A 16,901-nucleotide genomic window follows, 5' to 3' on the forward strand; every position below is an offset into this window, starting at 1 on the left:
ACTTTGTAGGCTGCCCTAGCACCCTGCGAGCACTCTACTGTATGCCTGGGGTGTTCCCCCAGCGAGGGAGAGCCTGGTGGCTGAGCAGCATGGCGCTGCGGCCCGGGCTGAGTAAATCCCCCTCGTAGGGATTTACCCCTCATTTCATGTCTTGCGGGTGCCCACCCCGCTTATTTTAATATTTTTCAAGCAGGTGCTAACCTTGCATTATGGTTGTATGTTGATTTAAACATTCGCTGGTGCCTACCCCGCGACTTTGCCCGTAATTCTATGTGAATTTGAGCGGGTGCCCACCCCACTTATCGGAGCCCTAGCGGGTGCCCACCCCTCTCACTATATTTTTTATCCAGAGGGAGCCTTCCCCTCGTTTTGCCCCCAGAGAAGCGATCACCGCCGCAGCCCATGGCGAAATCGGAAGTCAGGCCACCAGGTGCCTGACGGCGGGCGGGACTTTCGGTTTCGAGGAGGAAGTCCCACGCACGCCCGGCAGCCTGGGAAAATCACCCCAGCAGCCCAGTGAGGAGAGAAGTGGCGGCCAGGGCCGCTGATGCCAGCGCGGGGCTCCCATGAGCAAGGGAAGCCCCGCGTGTGAAGAGAGCCTCGCCGAAGCCTGCCAGCGAGGAGTCCTGCCCGGTCAGTGATGCCGGTTGGGAGGGGGCTCATAGCGAAGCACCCGATCAGTGCCCGCCCCCATTGTCGTTTCTTGTTCCTTCAGCGGCCTTGCCAGAGGGCAGGCCGCTCCCCCCATCGTTTGCCCTGATCCTGCCTGGTTTAGCCTGGGTGCTCCCACAGGGGCCACATTGGTGGTGAAAGGCCTCAGAGCGGTCCAGAGGGCTAGAAGTGCCCGTGCCTGCATTTTGTGGTGATCCTCAGCTGCACCGCACCAGCGCGGGCAGATGCAAAGTTTGGCCTAATTACTTTTCTGCGCCTGTGGGCTCCCCCCATTGTTTAGGGGCCCCTGAGGGCCAGAGGGGCCCATTTTCTCTCCCCTAACTAAAATCATGTAATATGAATAATGTTGATCCAATCAAACTTTTTCCCTACCATGGAGAAACCAACAATCTCTCCACGGAGTTACAGTTCGCACAGGATTGCAAGTAGTTATGAGGCACTAAACGGTCACTGGAACTCTATACCTTTTGCTGCATCCGAAGTATTGCTGCTTTTAATTATTGGACGCGCCTTTTTAGTCTGTAACCTGTAAATGACCTTGAAGAGTTTTGATCCCGCTGTATTCACCATTTGGAGCTCTTCGTTACCGGAACCAGGTCAACCCCTCTCCCCCAAACTCATGATCCTTACATTGGGGTACCCGAAGGAAGAGCTACCGGAGAAATCACTCACCTGCCAAAGTCACAGAGCTTGAGCACAGCCGTGTCGGGATCTACTAGCAGGTTCTGTGGTTTGATGTCTCTATGGCAGACGCCCTGGGAATGGATGTAAGCTAAGCTGCGGAAGAGCTGGTACATGTAAACCTGCAGAGAGTAAAGACTAGAATCAAGCAAGGCTTGAATTGCATGGCAAATATACATTCAGCAGCTATCATCTAATCAGGAATCTTCACAGGATACAGTAACGTGACTGGAAAAAGAATACCAAGCTTGAGTCTAGTGCTTTAGAAAGCAATGAAAAAAGCTACAATGACCACTCGCAAAGTCTGCAGGAACCATGCACTCCGATGTAGTTGACATACTGTTGTACTAAACAATCCCTTCATACCTATCCAACCAACATGACAAAAACAAGCCATAAAAAGTTGCAAAAGAATCACACGTAATCAAACGTCAGTGATGCTTAATCAGTTACTTTCAATGGACTTCTGTGGGTTAAAATCACCATCACCAACCTAGACTGTACTTCCTCTACATCCAGCAATAGGAAAAAAAAGTTAGTGAGAAAGCTACAAATGAAAAAAGTGATCGTCTGATCTCCAACTGAGAAACTCTGTCACTTAACTAGATATCAAAAATATCAAGTAGAAGTCAGTGAAACAAAGGTCTTACCGCTGTGCACAGAGCCAGCGGGAAAAGCAGAGGGACCAGCTCCTACCTCTAACATTACACACCTGTTTGCAGCAGAGAACCTTCTGGGAGAAATTAAAGTTATGCTGTGGATCAATGCAGGCAAAGTTCTTACTAATAAGAGCAACCCCTTCCTAGTCCTCTCAGCGAACAAATGAAAAATAAACGCCTTTGTCCTGTCAGTAATGCATAATAACCCTGCTTTTAAAACCTTTTGAATATAGAGACACACACACTTTGACAAATGCATAGTCCAAGTCAGGCAGAGATTGCGGATGTTCAACCTGAGTAGTTGTTATGCAGTCAAATGCCTTTGCCTGGAACAGTGACATATTTAAAGGAAAGCTCTGCATCTATGTTGGTGGAAACTGATGCTTACTCTGTAATAGGAGTCCTGGATGCCAGTAAATGGGATTAGAGCTCAGCAGTGTGTAAAAAAAACACACACAAACACCCCCTTTGCCCCAACAAACACACCTTCACATAAACCACAGGAATGGTGGTCTTTGCTTTGGTAAAATGCCGTGCCACCCGATACACTGTCTCTGGCACGAAATCCAGCACCAGGTTCAGATAAACTTCGTCCTTCTGCAAAGAAGCATACACAATATGTGATAAGACTGAAAACAGCAGTACGTGGAGGCCAAAGGAGAAAAACAATGTGCTTGTGGGAGAGTGTAGAGAGAAACAAATTAGATCTGGGAAAAGCAGAGTTGTGAGAAGGGGAAACAGAAGCAAAAACAGGAGCAGAGAGAAGCAAAAATCAGAGGAGATATGACATCTTTAGTTCTAGTGGACAAAGGAAACGAGCCTAGCATCATCTTGGCAGATAGGTGAGAGAAGAACGTTACACAGGATTAGCACTGGCAAGCAGCAAAAGTGAGATTCTAGGCTGATGTAACACGTTACACTGGGCAGCACAGTGTAGCCTCATCCAAGAGGAGAAAACAAGGAAAGCCCCAAGATAGTTTACAGCAGCAATCAGTGGGATAAGGTATTAGACTAACCTGTGCCCAAAGAGATCTGTGAAAGAGCCTTGGAGCCCAATCTAGTAACAAACCTACATCTGCACTACTAAGCTTAGGAGTCAGTAGTTGTTGGGGGGTGAGGGAATCTTCACAACAGTGCTTGTATTTTGAGAAAAGCATAACTGCTGTGGAGAGCACAGAACATGACTGACATAAGCATAGGAAGAAGACGAGGAATTGGTGTGTCAGAAGCAGAGTGAACAAACGAGGAAGAACTGGGTGAAAAACTGCAGCAAAATAAGTGGAGGTAGAAATGGCAAAGGGAGGAAGGGGTGAGGGCAGGAGGGGTGGAAGCATGAGCAGTGACAAATGCATCAGAAGAGCAAGTGGGAGAAGGGAGGTAGTGGAAGTAGACGGGGTGAATCAAAATGGGTGTAACAGTGGGTCTGCCCTGAGGCAGGACTTACCTTCTCACCACTAGAGTAGAAGAAGTACCGTAGTCGAACAATATTACAGTGGTCCAGTTTCCTCATGATTTGCAGTTCTCTGTTCTGATGACAAAAACAAGCAAAAGAAAAATTATATCCCCTGAACACTTAGCTGCAGAGGCAGCATGTTGTGCTTTGTGTAAGAAACTGGTTGATTTGTGGTGAGAGATTGTCCACTTCAAGAAATAATCACAACCCTCGTCAGGGTGAACCCTTAAAGTCACTAATTTAACCTGATCTTGATCCCCTGGTAGCTATGGCACAGAGCAGATGGTCTTAACGAAGGGCAACGTATAAGGTATGTATGCGCTACCAAAACAATAACCCCAAAGGCAAAACAAAAATCCCCATACTGAATTAGAAAACAGAAGGACAAAAATCCAATTATGGGAAGCTGAGAAATAAATTTAAGTTTTAGGTAGAAAGACGACAAAAAGAACAAAGCACCTGTGAGTAAGTGCCTTTTTTTCCCCTTCAAAACCCTTTTATTGAAGTTTATTGCAATACAAGAAAACATGTCTGACATATCCATTGAGGCAAACTGGTCAAGTGTTACAGACAGCTATCAGGTTAACACATCTTGTTAACGAGGACTTAGCGATTTAAATGACTGTGCCTCCAGGTCCCAATCTCAACCTTCGAGAGCGCCTATTTCCTTTATGCAATTGCTGTGTTACGAAACCTCTGCTCATGTAGAATGGAATGTCGTGTCCACCCTGTGAGCCCGAAGCTAGGCATTAGAAAAGGACTAGAAGAAAATCCAGAAATGGAAAGTAGACACATGCGTAAGTACAAAGGAAAAAAACAGAAAAATTAATAATAAACTAAACATGTGTATCATGGTGGCTGTCTGTCGGTACAGTAGTCTTTGGAGGCTGGAGAGGGAGCCCCCTCCCCCCACACCCACCCCCAAGGTAGTTTCCCTGCTGGGCTCTTACTGTGTTTAAATGTGGAATAGGTGGAGTGTGCGGAGTCTAGGACTGCATGCAAATAGGGGTAACCCTTCTGACAAGTATTCCACCAATAGTGGCAAATTTATTCAAAACCCTTTCTTGTACCCTCAGTGATATCCATCAAGAGCTTCAGCGACCCATAACCTAGTGTGACAGGGCATCAGGCTTTTTCCAGGCTGCTGCCATCACCATCTTGGCAGCACCCAAACACAGCCACATGATGGCGTGGTCATCTGACGTTTGTTTCTTCAATTGGGGATCTCGAAGTCCCATGGGTACCCTAGTATCTGTTTTATCTGCGCAAGGATTTCATTCCAGAACAGCTTGACCGAGGGGCAATCCCACCATATGTTTCTGAAGTCTTCCAATAATCCACAACCCCTCCAGCATCTGTCCGAAGTGTTAGGGAATATTTTATGAAGTTTCTGGGGGTACAAGTACCAAATCGTACATTATTTTATAGTGTACCTCTCGTAGGTGCATGGAACGGTTGGGTTTGGCAATGTCATGGTATTAACTGCTCCATTGCTTCTCCTCCACCGGTCTAGCTATAGTGGATTCCCAAAAAATCCTGTGCCTCTGGAGCGACTGTGGGCTCATTGCCCTGATGAGGGAGTAGAGAAAGGAGACAGAACCCTTGGTGGAAGCCCCAGATTAGGCGAATTTCTCAATTGGGAGCATGTCCCTGGCCAGCCACTCGAGTTTTGCTGCACCCAGTGTTTGAGTTGTGTAGTGGAAGCTCTTAGAGCTGTAGGTGGAAAGATTTAACACTTTCCGCGAATGTCAGGAGATCCCCTTTATTATAGAGGTGGAAGAGCATGAGGCAACCCCCCAGTCTCCACTGCGTCAAAGGGCCCATCCTGCATTGCAGTGGGGAAGTCCGGATTGAGAGGTATGGGGGTGTAGTGTGAGGGGAATGTCGTCAGAGAATGTCGGTGGAGAAGTGTGGCTTAATGGTTAGGGCGGCAGACCCTGATGCAGAGTTCTAGCCCGGGACCAGGGTTCAATTCCCCGCCTCGGCGGGTCTTGGGCTCAAAATTCCACGGACCTGATAATTCTCGCCTCGGTGCCTATTCCAATCATAGAGTCCCACTCTGCAACTCTGGGCAATAGCTTGCTTAATCTCCACAACGGCCCCCACAACGCTAAGGATGCCTGGCCTCCACCCTGGGGGTGCCCAGGAGTGGACGCCTCACAGGGAAAGCCAGGATGGGTTCCACAGCGGTATTCGTACAAGTGCCTTGAGACCCTTGCGGGTGAGTAGTGCGCTATACAAGTATAAATTTACAATTTACATTACATTTAGTAGTGAGAAGGTCCCATACTCGCAGAGTGGTGGCCGTGGGGGTGCTGATGTACGAGTTTGGGGACCTATGGTGCTTCTTTAACCATAAGAGGTCCCAGATGGTCCTGCCCACTATCTGGCGATCCATATGGAGACAGTGTTTATCAGACTCAGAGACCATTCTGTTATTACGCAGAGCTGTGCCACTTGGTAACAACCCTTGAAGTCCGGGAGGGCCAGCCCCCCCTGCTGTACGTGGTCTAGTCAAAACGCTGTATAAGAGTCTGGCTCTTTGCTCCTGCCATATAAATTTTGTGATCGCTTTTTTAAAGTCAGTGAATAATTCCCTGTCCACTGGGATCGGAAGACCCTGGAATAGATAAAGGAGTCAAGGTAGGATATTTGAAAGTGCCTCTTTTGACATAGGGAGCCCCCCACTTTGCGCCCTGACATCGATGTGGTTTTGATAGTAGTGCACAGGGTCCCTGCCAAACATGTCCCTTGTGCAAGTGGTTCTTCTCTAAAGTATTCCCAATAGGCCCTTCAGGCCCCTGTAAGCCCCTTGTAAAATGAACCAAGGGCATGGCTGTAGGAGAGTAGGGTCTGCTTTCCTATGGTCACCCCACTTTTTGCTTCACTTGTTTTCGACTTAATGTGGCTGTGGGCCTGCTAATCAGACCCACAGCCCAGCTGTGCTCTCTCTAAATTCACTACAATGTACTTTAGGTGCATTACCAATTGGATACTGGGTCACCTTATGAGTCCTGTACAGTGTACTATAGGTACCCAGGGCATAGGTGCATCCAAGGCCTACCAGGGGCTGCAGCATGTATTATGCCACCCCTGGCTGGCCATTCACATTGACACAACTGGCTGATCACTCAGCTGGGGCAAGGTCGTGTAATCACCCCTTGCATAGATATAGTATATCTAACCTTATATCTAGACACATATACACCTATAAGTCACTCCTATGGCATGCCTTAACAATCCTGGAGGCAGAGTGCTTGGTTTTATGTGAGATGGTGCTCTAGCATGAGCTGAGCCTGTCTGCAGCTTTCGGAACCATGTCCTTATAGCTGTTCTAGGATATTGCCATACCATATACTCTTAAGTGCATTATGAACCTCGCGGTTAAATGCTAACTATGGTTTGGCTTTATCAAAAACCTGTCGAGTAAGGTGTCACACGATTTGGAATACTACCCCCTCGCCAGTCCCGGCAACGAGGGTAGCATTCCACCCTTCTAGAGGTAGAAGACATGTTATTCCTACTATTCACAGTTAAAGTTAACCAGAGCCTCAGCATCACAAAATGGATGCTGCTGCCACAGACAAGTCTGACCTCCTGCTGCTGGGAGTCCTTCCAGCGAGGGAGGCTTGGACAATAGGTTTCCTGCCTTGGGAGGTGCTAGCACCAATTCCAACAGGACTTTGTGTATTGGGACAGGGAGGGCTGAAAGGATTGAGACACTGCCTGGGGCACACAAGGTGTCCCATGCATAGGCCAGTTTAAACACGTGCTGGGGTACTCCAGCCCCAGCTCTGGCGCGAAACTGGACAAAGGGAATGGGGTGTAACCACCCCCCTTTCCTGGTACCACCCATAGGAGGGACCTAGCAGGTAATCCAGCCCCTAAGATTGGTATATAGGTAGGAGCGGAGTCTAGAGACTTTAGATTATCCGGACTTAAACTCTGAAACGAAACTCTGGACCTTCATCACTCTACTTTGAAAGAAGATGACTGAAGAATCTCCCTTGTGGTCATGGAGTGACCACCCTGCACAAGCAGGCACCATCCAGCGATCGACGACTTGCTTTGCCGCAGCCTCCCGCCGGAGCCCGAGCCCAGAGCCTGACAAGAACCGGCTTCCCAGACATCCAACAGCCCCATCCACAGTCCCTGCAAAGCTGAGACCCGTGGAGGCGAAGAGAGACGTGGGACCGGCCATCGAAAAGTCTGCGACCTGCTAACTGTGCAGCTCCTCGAAGCTGTGCATTGGGGGATTGAGAAGCCCCAGCCCCGAGCAGCATCTGCACCAAAGATCAGCCCTGCACCCTCCACGAGTTCTGCGTGGAGCCTAGTGGCCATTTTGTCGACGATCCTTTAAATCTACACCGCTTGTCTGGTTGCTCCCAACTGGCCCTTGCTTCCCTCAAAAGAAGCAGCCCCTCAGACCTTGCTGGTCTGAGTAAGAAGCCTACATCGTATCCTGCGTGGGTTGCCTTTGCCAAGGCTTGTTGACTCCATTCCTGAAGCCGACACCGCCGACAGCGAGAGCCTTCATGGGACAGTCCGTGCCCGAGTCCTGGTTGTCGTCGACACCTCCTGGTCCACGTGGCTGCAGAGACAAGCTTCCCATCAGCACCTGATTGCTTCGCGACATTGCCTGGTTCCTTTCTGGTCACTGGCTAGTGACCCAGACTCTGTCCCCTCTGCTTTCAGGTCCTCTAAATCTTTGATCCACCCGGACTCTTTTCTCCTGGCCGCCAGCAGAAGCTTTTCTCCAAGGCTCCATAGAACTCCACGAAGAAACCAGACACACTTTGGGACCTATGCACCAGCTTCCTGTGGGTTAGGTAACAAGAGTACTGCGGTGCTCCTATAAAGAGTAACTCTCCTATTGTCCTAGTTTCAAGTAGTTAGCTTCTAGCCCAGTCAGAAGACTCCCAAACCTTTAACTTTCTATTTTTACGCACCCATTGACTTCTATGTGTGCACAAGTGTGCCTTTAGACACTGCACACGCATCCCGTGGGCCTCCTGCTCCCTAACCATTGTTAGTCCAGTGTAGCCCCAGCGATTCCCAAGGCCCTAGGCCTTACCATTGTTCGAGACGTGGTACTTGTACCATTTTTTTAGTATATGGTTTAGCGGGCCACCCGGGTCTATCCATATTTGTGCAACTTTTGTATGTTCTATTAAGTTACTTATTATGCGCTTGTGCTTCTGTGCTCATAAAGAGTTCAAGGGATTTCTTTAGAAATAAATACATATATATATATTTTGAATATATATCCTGTGTGGTGTCCTTTTATTTGGTATTAAAGGGATTGCATATGGTAAAACAGCTGGCATCACATGCCCTCTTGAGTTTAGCCTAAGACTGCTTTGTCCATGCTACCTCTAGGATACCTGGTCTATAAGGTTGACTTTACAACCATCACCATAAGGGTTGTTTGGACTGGTGCAAGGTGCTCACTAGAATAGTGAACATCATATATCAGGCCAACTTCTCACAATGGGGACAGAAGGATATCCTAGGGACCCCTCATCTAGGCATTCAGACTGCCACTGCAGCATGCATGGCCTCGTGCAGACCAGATGCCAAAGTCGACATTGCATACTACCTGTGTGCCATGCCAGCTAACATTGCCTAAGATATAGGTTAGTCACCCCTCTAGCAGACATTACCAGCCCTAAGGCAGGGTGCACGATATCCCAGATGTGGGCACATCTGCATGAGCAGGTATGCCTCTATAATATTGGCGTCTATTCCTTAATATCGTGTTAGTGAAGCCATAGAGTGTAGATGCACTGAAAACTAAACACCTCTAGTTGCAGCAATAAGATGGCTTAAATGAACACGGGAGTGTTTAGTACCAAACTACTCATCACAAACCCACAGTGATGCCAGTGTGGGGTGTATTGTATTCGCGGTCTGACTTATACATATCCTGTTGTGAAGCGCTCTGATACCCTTGGGTCTGGCCAGCGCTATAGAAAACTCCAAAAATAAATAACGAATAGTTTCTTACCTGTCGGTGTAGTCTTGCAGCTTGAAGATCTATCTGGATTCACTATGCTGTGCATTATTCCTCAGTCTAGTGGTTGGATCCGGAATCGTAGCCTTTTCTTTGTTTTTCCTTTGGTTTTTTTCGTTGTTTTTTTCATAGCCCAGGTGGGCGTCGACGTCCCACCTTTTGGTGTCCTTCCTGTGACGTCAGCATGCTTCCTACGGAAGCTCCCACCCTTGGGCGCCATCTTCGGATTCTTTTTTCTCGTTTTGTGTTCTGTTTCCGAATCTATGGCAATGTTCAAGTAAGTGATTCACCGCTTTGACCTCCAGGGTGTCTGTTTCCGTCTTGTCTTTGTTTTTACCACCTTTGTCTCCAGCATCATCTTTCTGGCGGAGGTGGGTGGGTTCGCTAGTGAATCCAGAAAGATCTTCAAGCTGCAAAACTGCACAGACTGGGAAGAAACTATTCGTTTTGCAGTGTGAATCTTTCTGGATTCACTATGCTGTGCATAGACTCTGTAGCGGTTTGTTATATTTGTGGCAGCTGGGTGGAAGATGAGCGTTGGGTGTTGAATATGTGCTGAAGCACTTTCTGTCCCACTTATGAGTCCTTGTTCATTTGTATGTCCACACAGTAGTGTTTCGTGAAGGTGTGAACTGAAGCCCATGTTGCCGCCAGGCATATGTCCTGAATGGGTGTGTTAGCCAGGAAAGATATTGTGGCTCCTTTCTTCCTGGTAGAGTGGGCTCGTGTCCCCTCTGCCAGCTCCTGTCCTGCTCGCTTGTGGCACAACTGTATTGTTTGTGCGATCCACCGTGCAATGGTTCCTTTCGTTACTGGTTTCCCCATGAAACGGTTTGCAAAGGACTCAAAAAACCTTTGTTTTACTGTGTCCCTTAGTTCTCTCTATGTAGCGCATGACTGCCCTTCTGGCGTCCACAGTGTGCAGTGCTCTTTCTGCGCTTGTGGCTGGTTTCTGGAAGAAACTTGGTATTTGTATTGTCCGATTGATGTGGAACCTTGACACAACCTTCGGCATTAAGTGTGGGTCCGTTCTCATCACCACCCTATCATTATGTATCTGGATGTAGGGTTCATGCAGCGTTAGCGCCTGTAGTTCTCTCACCCTGCGCAGAGAGGCGATTGCCACTAAGAATGCGGTTTTCATCGTTAGAATTGGTTCAAAAGGCTCCTTCATGAGTTCTGTCAGGACTAAATTAAGGTTCCATGACGGTGGTGGCACACTCTTTGGTGGTGCGATCCTTTTTGCTCCTTCCAGGAATCTCTTTACTATCTGTGATGTGAAGAAGCTCTTGTCTGTTTCTCCTCTTGTGTAAGCGACTATCGCCGCCAGGTGTACCCTTAGTGAGGATGAGCTCAAGTTTTCCTCGAGCAGGTGCGTGAGGTACTTAAGCACTGTTGAGTCCTTCATCTTCTTGTGTAGCTTTTCCTTTCTGCACCATAGTGTGAACCTCTTCCACTTTGACACGTAGCACTTCCGTGTGCTGGGTCTTCTTGCTTCACGTAGTACCCTCAGGGTGCTCTCTAGTAATTTCAGATGAACGAACTCTATGTCCTCAGGAGCCATGCTACTAGGCTGAAGCTCTCTGGCTCTGGGTGCAGCACCTCTGTCTTGCATGGAGAGTAGGTCTTTCCGTCTCCCAAATCTGTAGGGTGCACTCTCATCTCCATTATCTGTGAGTACCAGGTCTGCCTAGCCCACTGCGGTGCGACCAGTATCATAATCATGTTGCTGGTTCTGCACTTGTTGAGTACTTCTGTATCAGAGGGATCGGCGGAAAAGCGTAAGCAAATGTCTTCGACCAGCTTATCCATAGGGCATTCCCCAGGGACCCTTCCCCTGGTTGCCTGGATGTGAAGTTTTGGCATTTTGCATTCTGGCGTGTTGCAAACAGGTCTATTGACAGTGTTCCCAACTTGCCGAACAGCTTCTCCGTTTCCTTTGCATTGAGCTCCCACTCGTGGGATGCAGATATCGGTCTGCTGAGCCAGTCTGGTTCTACATGGTCCTTTCCTGGTAGGTGTATGGCTAGCAGGTCTATCTTGAGCGGGATTGCCCATCTCTCATTTCTTGTGCTAGTTTTGAAAGCGGGGCTGATTGTGTCCCTCCCTGCTGGTTTATGTAGAACATCGCTGTTGTGTTGTCTGTCTGGATCAACACTTTCTTCTGGTTGTACAACTTCGTCTGGAAGGCCTTTATTGAGAGGAAGACTGTCTTTAATTCCAGGTAGTTGATGGGTTTTACCGCATCTGCTGCTGTCCAGACCCCTCACTGAGCTTTTCCATGCGAGCGCCCCATCCCTTCTGGGATGCGCCTGTGGTGATGGTCACTGTTGGTGTCAGAGGCTTCCCCCTTCTCATGTTTCCCATGTTCCACCATGCTATCTCTTCTTGCACTGAGTGCGTTACAACCACTAGATCTTCCCAACGACCTGTAGCTTGTGACCATTGTTCCTGCAGCCATTCTTGGAAAGGTCTCATGTGCAGGCGTACATTTGGCACTAGATGTATGCATGACGCCATCATGTCCATGATTTTGCTCGCCGTACTCACTGTCAGAGCTCGCCCCTTCTGGTAGAGTTGTGTCTCCTTCAGTAGCGCTAGCGTCATCTTCGCTGGGAAACACCTTGTTCTGTAAGGTGTCGATCTGTGCTCCCAGGAAGATTTTTTACTTGTTCCGGTTTCATTGAGGATTTCCCCCAGTGGATGGAGAATCCCAGGCCCATCAGTGTGTCTGTCACTCTTTGTGCGTGCAGCTTGCACGTCTTGTATGAACTTGCTTTTACTAGCCAGTCGTCTAGGTAAGGGTATACGTGTAGCCCCTCTCTTCTTAGGTGTGCAGAGACTGCTGCGAGGCACTTTGTGAAGACCCTTGGCGCAAATTTAAGTCAAAACGCAAAGGTTATGAACTGGTAGGGGTCCTTGTTGATGATAAATCTGAGTAGATGCTTGTGCCCCCTGTTCATTGGGATGTGCAGGTAGGCATCCTTGAGGTCTATGGTGACCATGAAGTCTCCGCCTTGTAATTGAGGGGGTACCTCTTGTAGGGACGTCATCTTGAATTTTTGCGTACTTATGTACTTGCTTAGGAACCTTAGGTCCAGGATGGGTCTCATTGTCTCGTCTACCTTTAGTACCAAGAAGTAGATTGAGTACACTCCCCTGTTCCTTTCCTTGTAAGGTACTGGTTCGATGGCATGTTTTTGCAGGAGTTCTTTTGCTTCCTTTTGAAGTAGTTCTAGCTCTTTCCTTGCAGGCGCCCTTATTTTCGGCCTTCTGTTTGGTGGTCTCCTTTCCAACTCTATGCAGTACCCGAACTGTACGAGATTGAGTACCCACTTGTCTGTGGTTATTTTCTTCCACTCCTGGGAGAAAAGGTTTATTCTCCCTCCCACCGGTGTTACATGATCGCAGGTGTTTAATTCGTGTACCCCCTTGTTGTTGTATCCGTGCTCCACCCTGGGAGTTTTTGCATGGGTGGGCCTTGTCGCATAACAAAGTCACTTAGAGGTGGGTTGTTGACCCACTCTTCTATTTTGTCCACATCCATTCCCTTTCCTGCGAAAGGACTGGGCCCTTTGTTGGTACTGCCAGGGTTGTTTTTTGTTGCCCCTGTAGTGTCTGGGTGTCGGACTGGTGGGACTGCTGGAACACCTAGTGCGATGTTCCTGGCTGGTTTCCTCCCCTCCAGTTAGGTCTTCAAGACAGGGTGCCCCTCTTTGTTCCTCTGAATTGCAAGGCCCCCATGGATCTTGCAGTCTCGTTATCTTTCTTCATTTGAGTGAGCTTCTCATCCACTGGAGCACCGAACAGTGTCTCTCCGTTGAACGGGGTGTTCAGGATGCTGTGTTGTACTTCCGGCTTGAATCCTGAAATCCAGAGCCAGGCTTGCCTTCTTTCCGTGATGCCAATCATCATGAGTCTGCTGGCCATGTCAGCCCCGTCCAAAGCAGTCTTGAGGCAAGAATTTGCCACATTATTCCCTTCTTCCATGAGATGTGTAGCCCTTTGCTGGTGTTCTTCAGGGAGGTGTTTCAGTAATTGGCCCAGTTAGTCTAAGATCTGGTACTGGTGTCTGTTGAGCAGTGCGTTGGAATTTGCCATGCGACAGTGCATTGCGGCATTCCGTTCAACCTTTCTCCCCGCAGGTCCATCCTTCTGCTTTCTTTGTCCGGGGGTGGCCCTGAGGTTGTTGGCACGTTAGCTCTCCTCCTTGCCGTAGCTGTAATGATGGAGTCGCCATGACTGATCCCTGAATGTAGGACGGGTCCTTGGAGGAATATTTGTACTTCTCCAAGGTTGGGGGGCTGTGGTTAGAGAAAGACTTTGCAAACAGTTGTTGAAGCACCTTCTGTCCAATTTGAGCCTCCTTACTCATTTGTATGTCCACACAATGTTTTGTAAAGGTGTGTGGTGATGCCCATGCTGCTGTAGCACAAATAGTGTTGATGGGTACATTAGCCATGAAAGCTATGGCTGCTCCTTTCTTTCTAGTGGAGTGAGCTGTAGGTCTTATAACCGGATCCCTTTTGGCATAGCTTGTACTATCCATCGTGCAATTGTCGCCTTTGTGACTGGTGATCCTGTGTTGGTGTGAGAGTATGCAACAAACAATTCTTTTGTTTCGCGTATTTGTTCTGTTTTTTGTTAATAGTACAGTAACTATCTCCGTACCTCAAGGGTATGGAGACTGGTTTCTGCTTTAGTCTTTGGATTTTTGAAGAAAAGCGGCAGGACAATATTTTTAACGAAATTAAATTTTGATACAACCTTAGGTATGAAGTGTGGGTTTGTTTTTAAAAGCTACTTTGTCCTTACGAATTTGTTGATATGGCTCTTGTATAGTTAGAGCTTGTAACTCACTTACTCTCCATAGGGAAGAAATGGCGATGAGAAAGGAGGTTTTAAAAGTGATGTGTTTGGGGGAGTCGAGGCAAGTCGTGCCTTGAGGACTCCTGCCGACCGCCGTCCCTTACAGCGCTTTCCGGGCCCGGGCCGGGACATATCTGGCACCGGAGGGGCCTTGGGCTTCAGCAGTGTGGGCGGCTGCGGTGGGACTCCGTGGAAGAGCGCTGGAGGGCCGAGACAGGGAGAAGGCACTGCGGCTGCTGCGAGGTGCTGGCCTGAAGCTGGGCCGAGGCAGTGCGAGGACTGCCGCTTCCACAGCCTGACTCCAGGGGGTGGGCCGCGTGCCCTACCGCGCTGCCCCACCCCCGCAGGGATTCTGGTCACAGAGGGCCCAGACATAGCTAACGCCTTTAAGGATTTTTAAGAGTACTTGCATGATTGCCAACAGCTCGATGCAGAAACTGGTTATTGCAATCTGAAGGGGGATAAGACCTCTGCCCGTACCTCGGATCAGGCCGAAACCTTGGATAAGGACATCCGTATTGGAGGAGGTCAGCAGCGAGAGCACACCTTAAGCTTGGTAAGTCCTTTTGGCCCACATTAGCCCTTATTCTCACAAAATTATTCAATTCCTTTTCAGATCCCGGGTCAATCCCACTTGAAATGCTAAAAGCCTCTAGAATAGTCTTACATAAACCTGGAAAGACAGGCAAAGATGCAGCTCTTACCGGCCCATTTCTCTTATAGACATAGATTTTAAATTATTGACGAGAATCATTGCCCTCAGAATCAATGCTTATCTGCCCTCCCTCGTGGACCCGGACCAAGCAGGCTTTGTTCCTCAACGGCAAACAAGGATCAATACCAAGAGAGCGTTGCATATTACTGATCAAGCAAACAGGTTCCAGATGGAATACATGCTTTTGGTGGCCAAAGCTGAGAAGGCTTTTGAACAGGTCCACTGGCCATACCTCAATCAAGTGTGGGAACACTTCGTGTTCGGGGACAGATGCAGGGCTCGACTTCTTAATTGTTGTTATGCCCCTACGGCGACAGTCTGATTCAATAGCTTGACCTCTTCCCCCTTCTCTATTCACAGAGGTACCCGTCAGGGCTGCCCACTCTCACCCCCATTTGCTCTGTATATGCAGCCTATGGCACAGAGGGTCCGAGACCACCCGGACATTACTGGTGTCCCTTTTGGCGATGACAGACACTATTAGCCTGTATGTCGACAATGTCCTGCCATCCCTTGCGTGCCCGACAACTTCCCTCCCGGCCTTCATGGAGGAACTGAAGTACTTTGAAGCAGTGTCAGGGTTCCAAATCAATGAAATAAATCTCAAGCAGTAAACCCCTTGGTTCCCCAGGCTACAGTGGACCTCCTTGCGTCCCACTACCCATTGGTATGGGCCTCAAAGACCTTCTCATAATTAGGGATTACCTAAGCCAATTCGATACCAGCGAGGAAAGAAAGCAACTATGGGGCACTTCTCCGGCAAATACGGAGGGACCTGGGGAGGTGGAAACACCATCACATTTCTTGGCCGGGACGGATAGCGGCCTGTAAGTTGACGGCTCTCCCCAAAATAGGATACCTTTTCCAAACCTTGCCCCTTACTCCCCGGAGGGGCATGATCACCAAACTTCAGTCAGAATTAGCGCAGTTCATCTGGCAGGGTCGGAAGCCGCGTATGAAGCGGTCTCTGAGTTACCTCCCTCCAGAGGCCGGAGGGTTGGGAATTCCGGACCTACTACTCTACTAAATATCTCAGTTGTGTCGCTTTAAACTAGAGTGGAGCGGCCCGGAATCAGAGAAACCCTGGCTTTTCCAGGATAGGGCAGTGGCGGGCACCACTCTCTGGAAGAGATCCTTCCCAAAGCACACAGACCTAGAAGCCTGTACTCGTCCCAAATAACTCGGGTAATACTGGTAGCCTGGGACAGCACTAGCACTAGCACTAAACTCTGCCTGACCACTTATCCGTCTCCACTTTCTCCCCCCTTTGAAAACCCGGACTTTACGCCAGGAACGACAGCCTCAGGCTTTGCACCTTGGAGTAAGTCAGAATGCAGCTCCATAGGCCACTTCTTTGACGCGGGGGCCTGCTTTTATTCTCCCACATGCATGAAGACTTTGGGCTTCCGGATTCGGAACGCTTCCATTATCTACAATTGAGGCATTGGATTATGCACTCCAACTGCACTAAGGTGTAGCCGCCTTACCCAGTACAAAAGGTGGCTCCTTGCTAAATCAGCCGATAAAGGCATGATCTTTGCACTATATGCAATCATTCTCCAGACTCCGGTTCACACATTTCATGCTGGGCGAGCAAGATGGGAGGAGGAAGAGGGACGGTGTTCAAGCGCAAAAGAATGGGAGTGTATAACCCATCGGGCTCGCCACACAGCATGGCCCTTACGGAGACACTGACTAAGATTATCTCACACTGGTACTACACACCGGTTAGAATAAACAAAATTAAACCATCACATAGTAACAGCTGTTGGCGGGGCTGCGGGAACAAAGGGACCTTGACACACATTCTGGGGGAAGTGGCTGCATATCTAGCATTAT

At 48.8% G+C, this 16,901-nt stretch overlaps 1 protein-coding gene across 3 annotated transcripts in view; it reads right to left on the minus strand.

Annotated features, from left to right (window-relative positions):
- The window catches only part of GSK3A (glycogen synthase kinase 3 alpha), a 325,630-nt gene that overhangs the window by 238,450 nt on the left and 70,279 nt on the right, over positions 1-16,901 (minus strand). For all 3 annotated transcript variants that reach the window (XM_086933047.1, XM_086933045.1, XM_086933046.1), the window contains exons 3-5: positions 3,457-3,540; positions 2,499-2,609; positions 1,345-1,475 (exon numbers count right to left, since the gene is read on the minus strand). In XM_086933047.1, the coding sequence (XP_086789173.1) occupies positions 1,345-1,475; positions 2,499-2,609; positions 3,457-3,540 (326 nt within the window). The remainder of the gene's footprint in view (positions 1-1,344; positions 1,476-2,498; positions 2,610-3,456; positions 3,541-16,901) is intronic.

This window comes from Lissotriton vulgaris, chromosome 7, assembly GCF_964263255.1.
Source record: "Lissotriton vulgaris chromosome 7, aLisVul1.2, whole genome shotgun sequence".
In the NCBI taxonomy this organism is placed as follows: Eukaryota; Metazoa; Chordata; class Amphibia; order Caudata; family Salamandridae; genus Lissotriton; species Lissotriton vulgaris.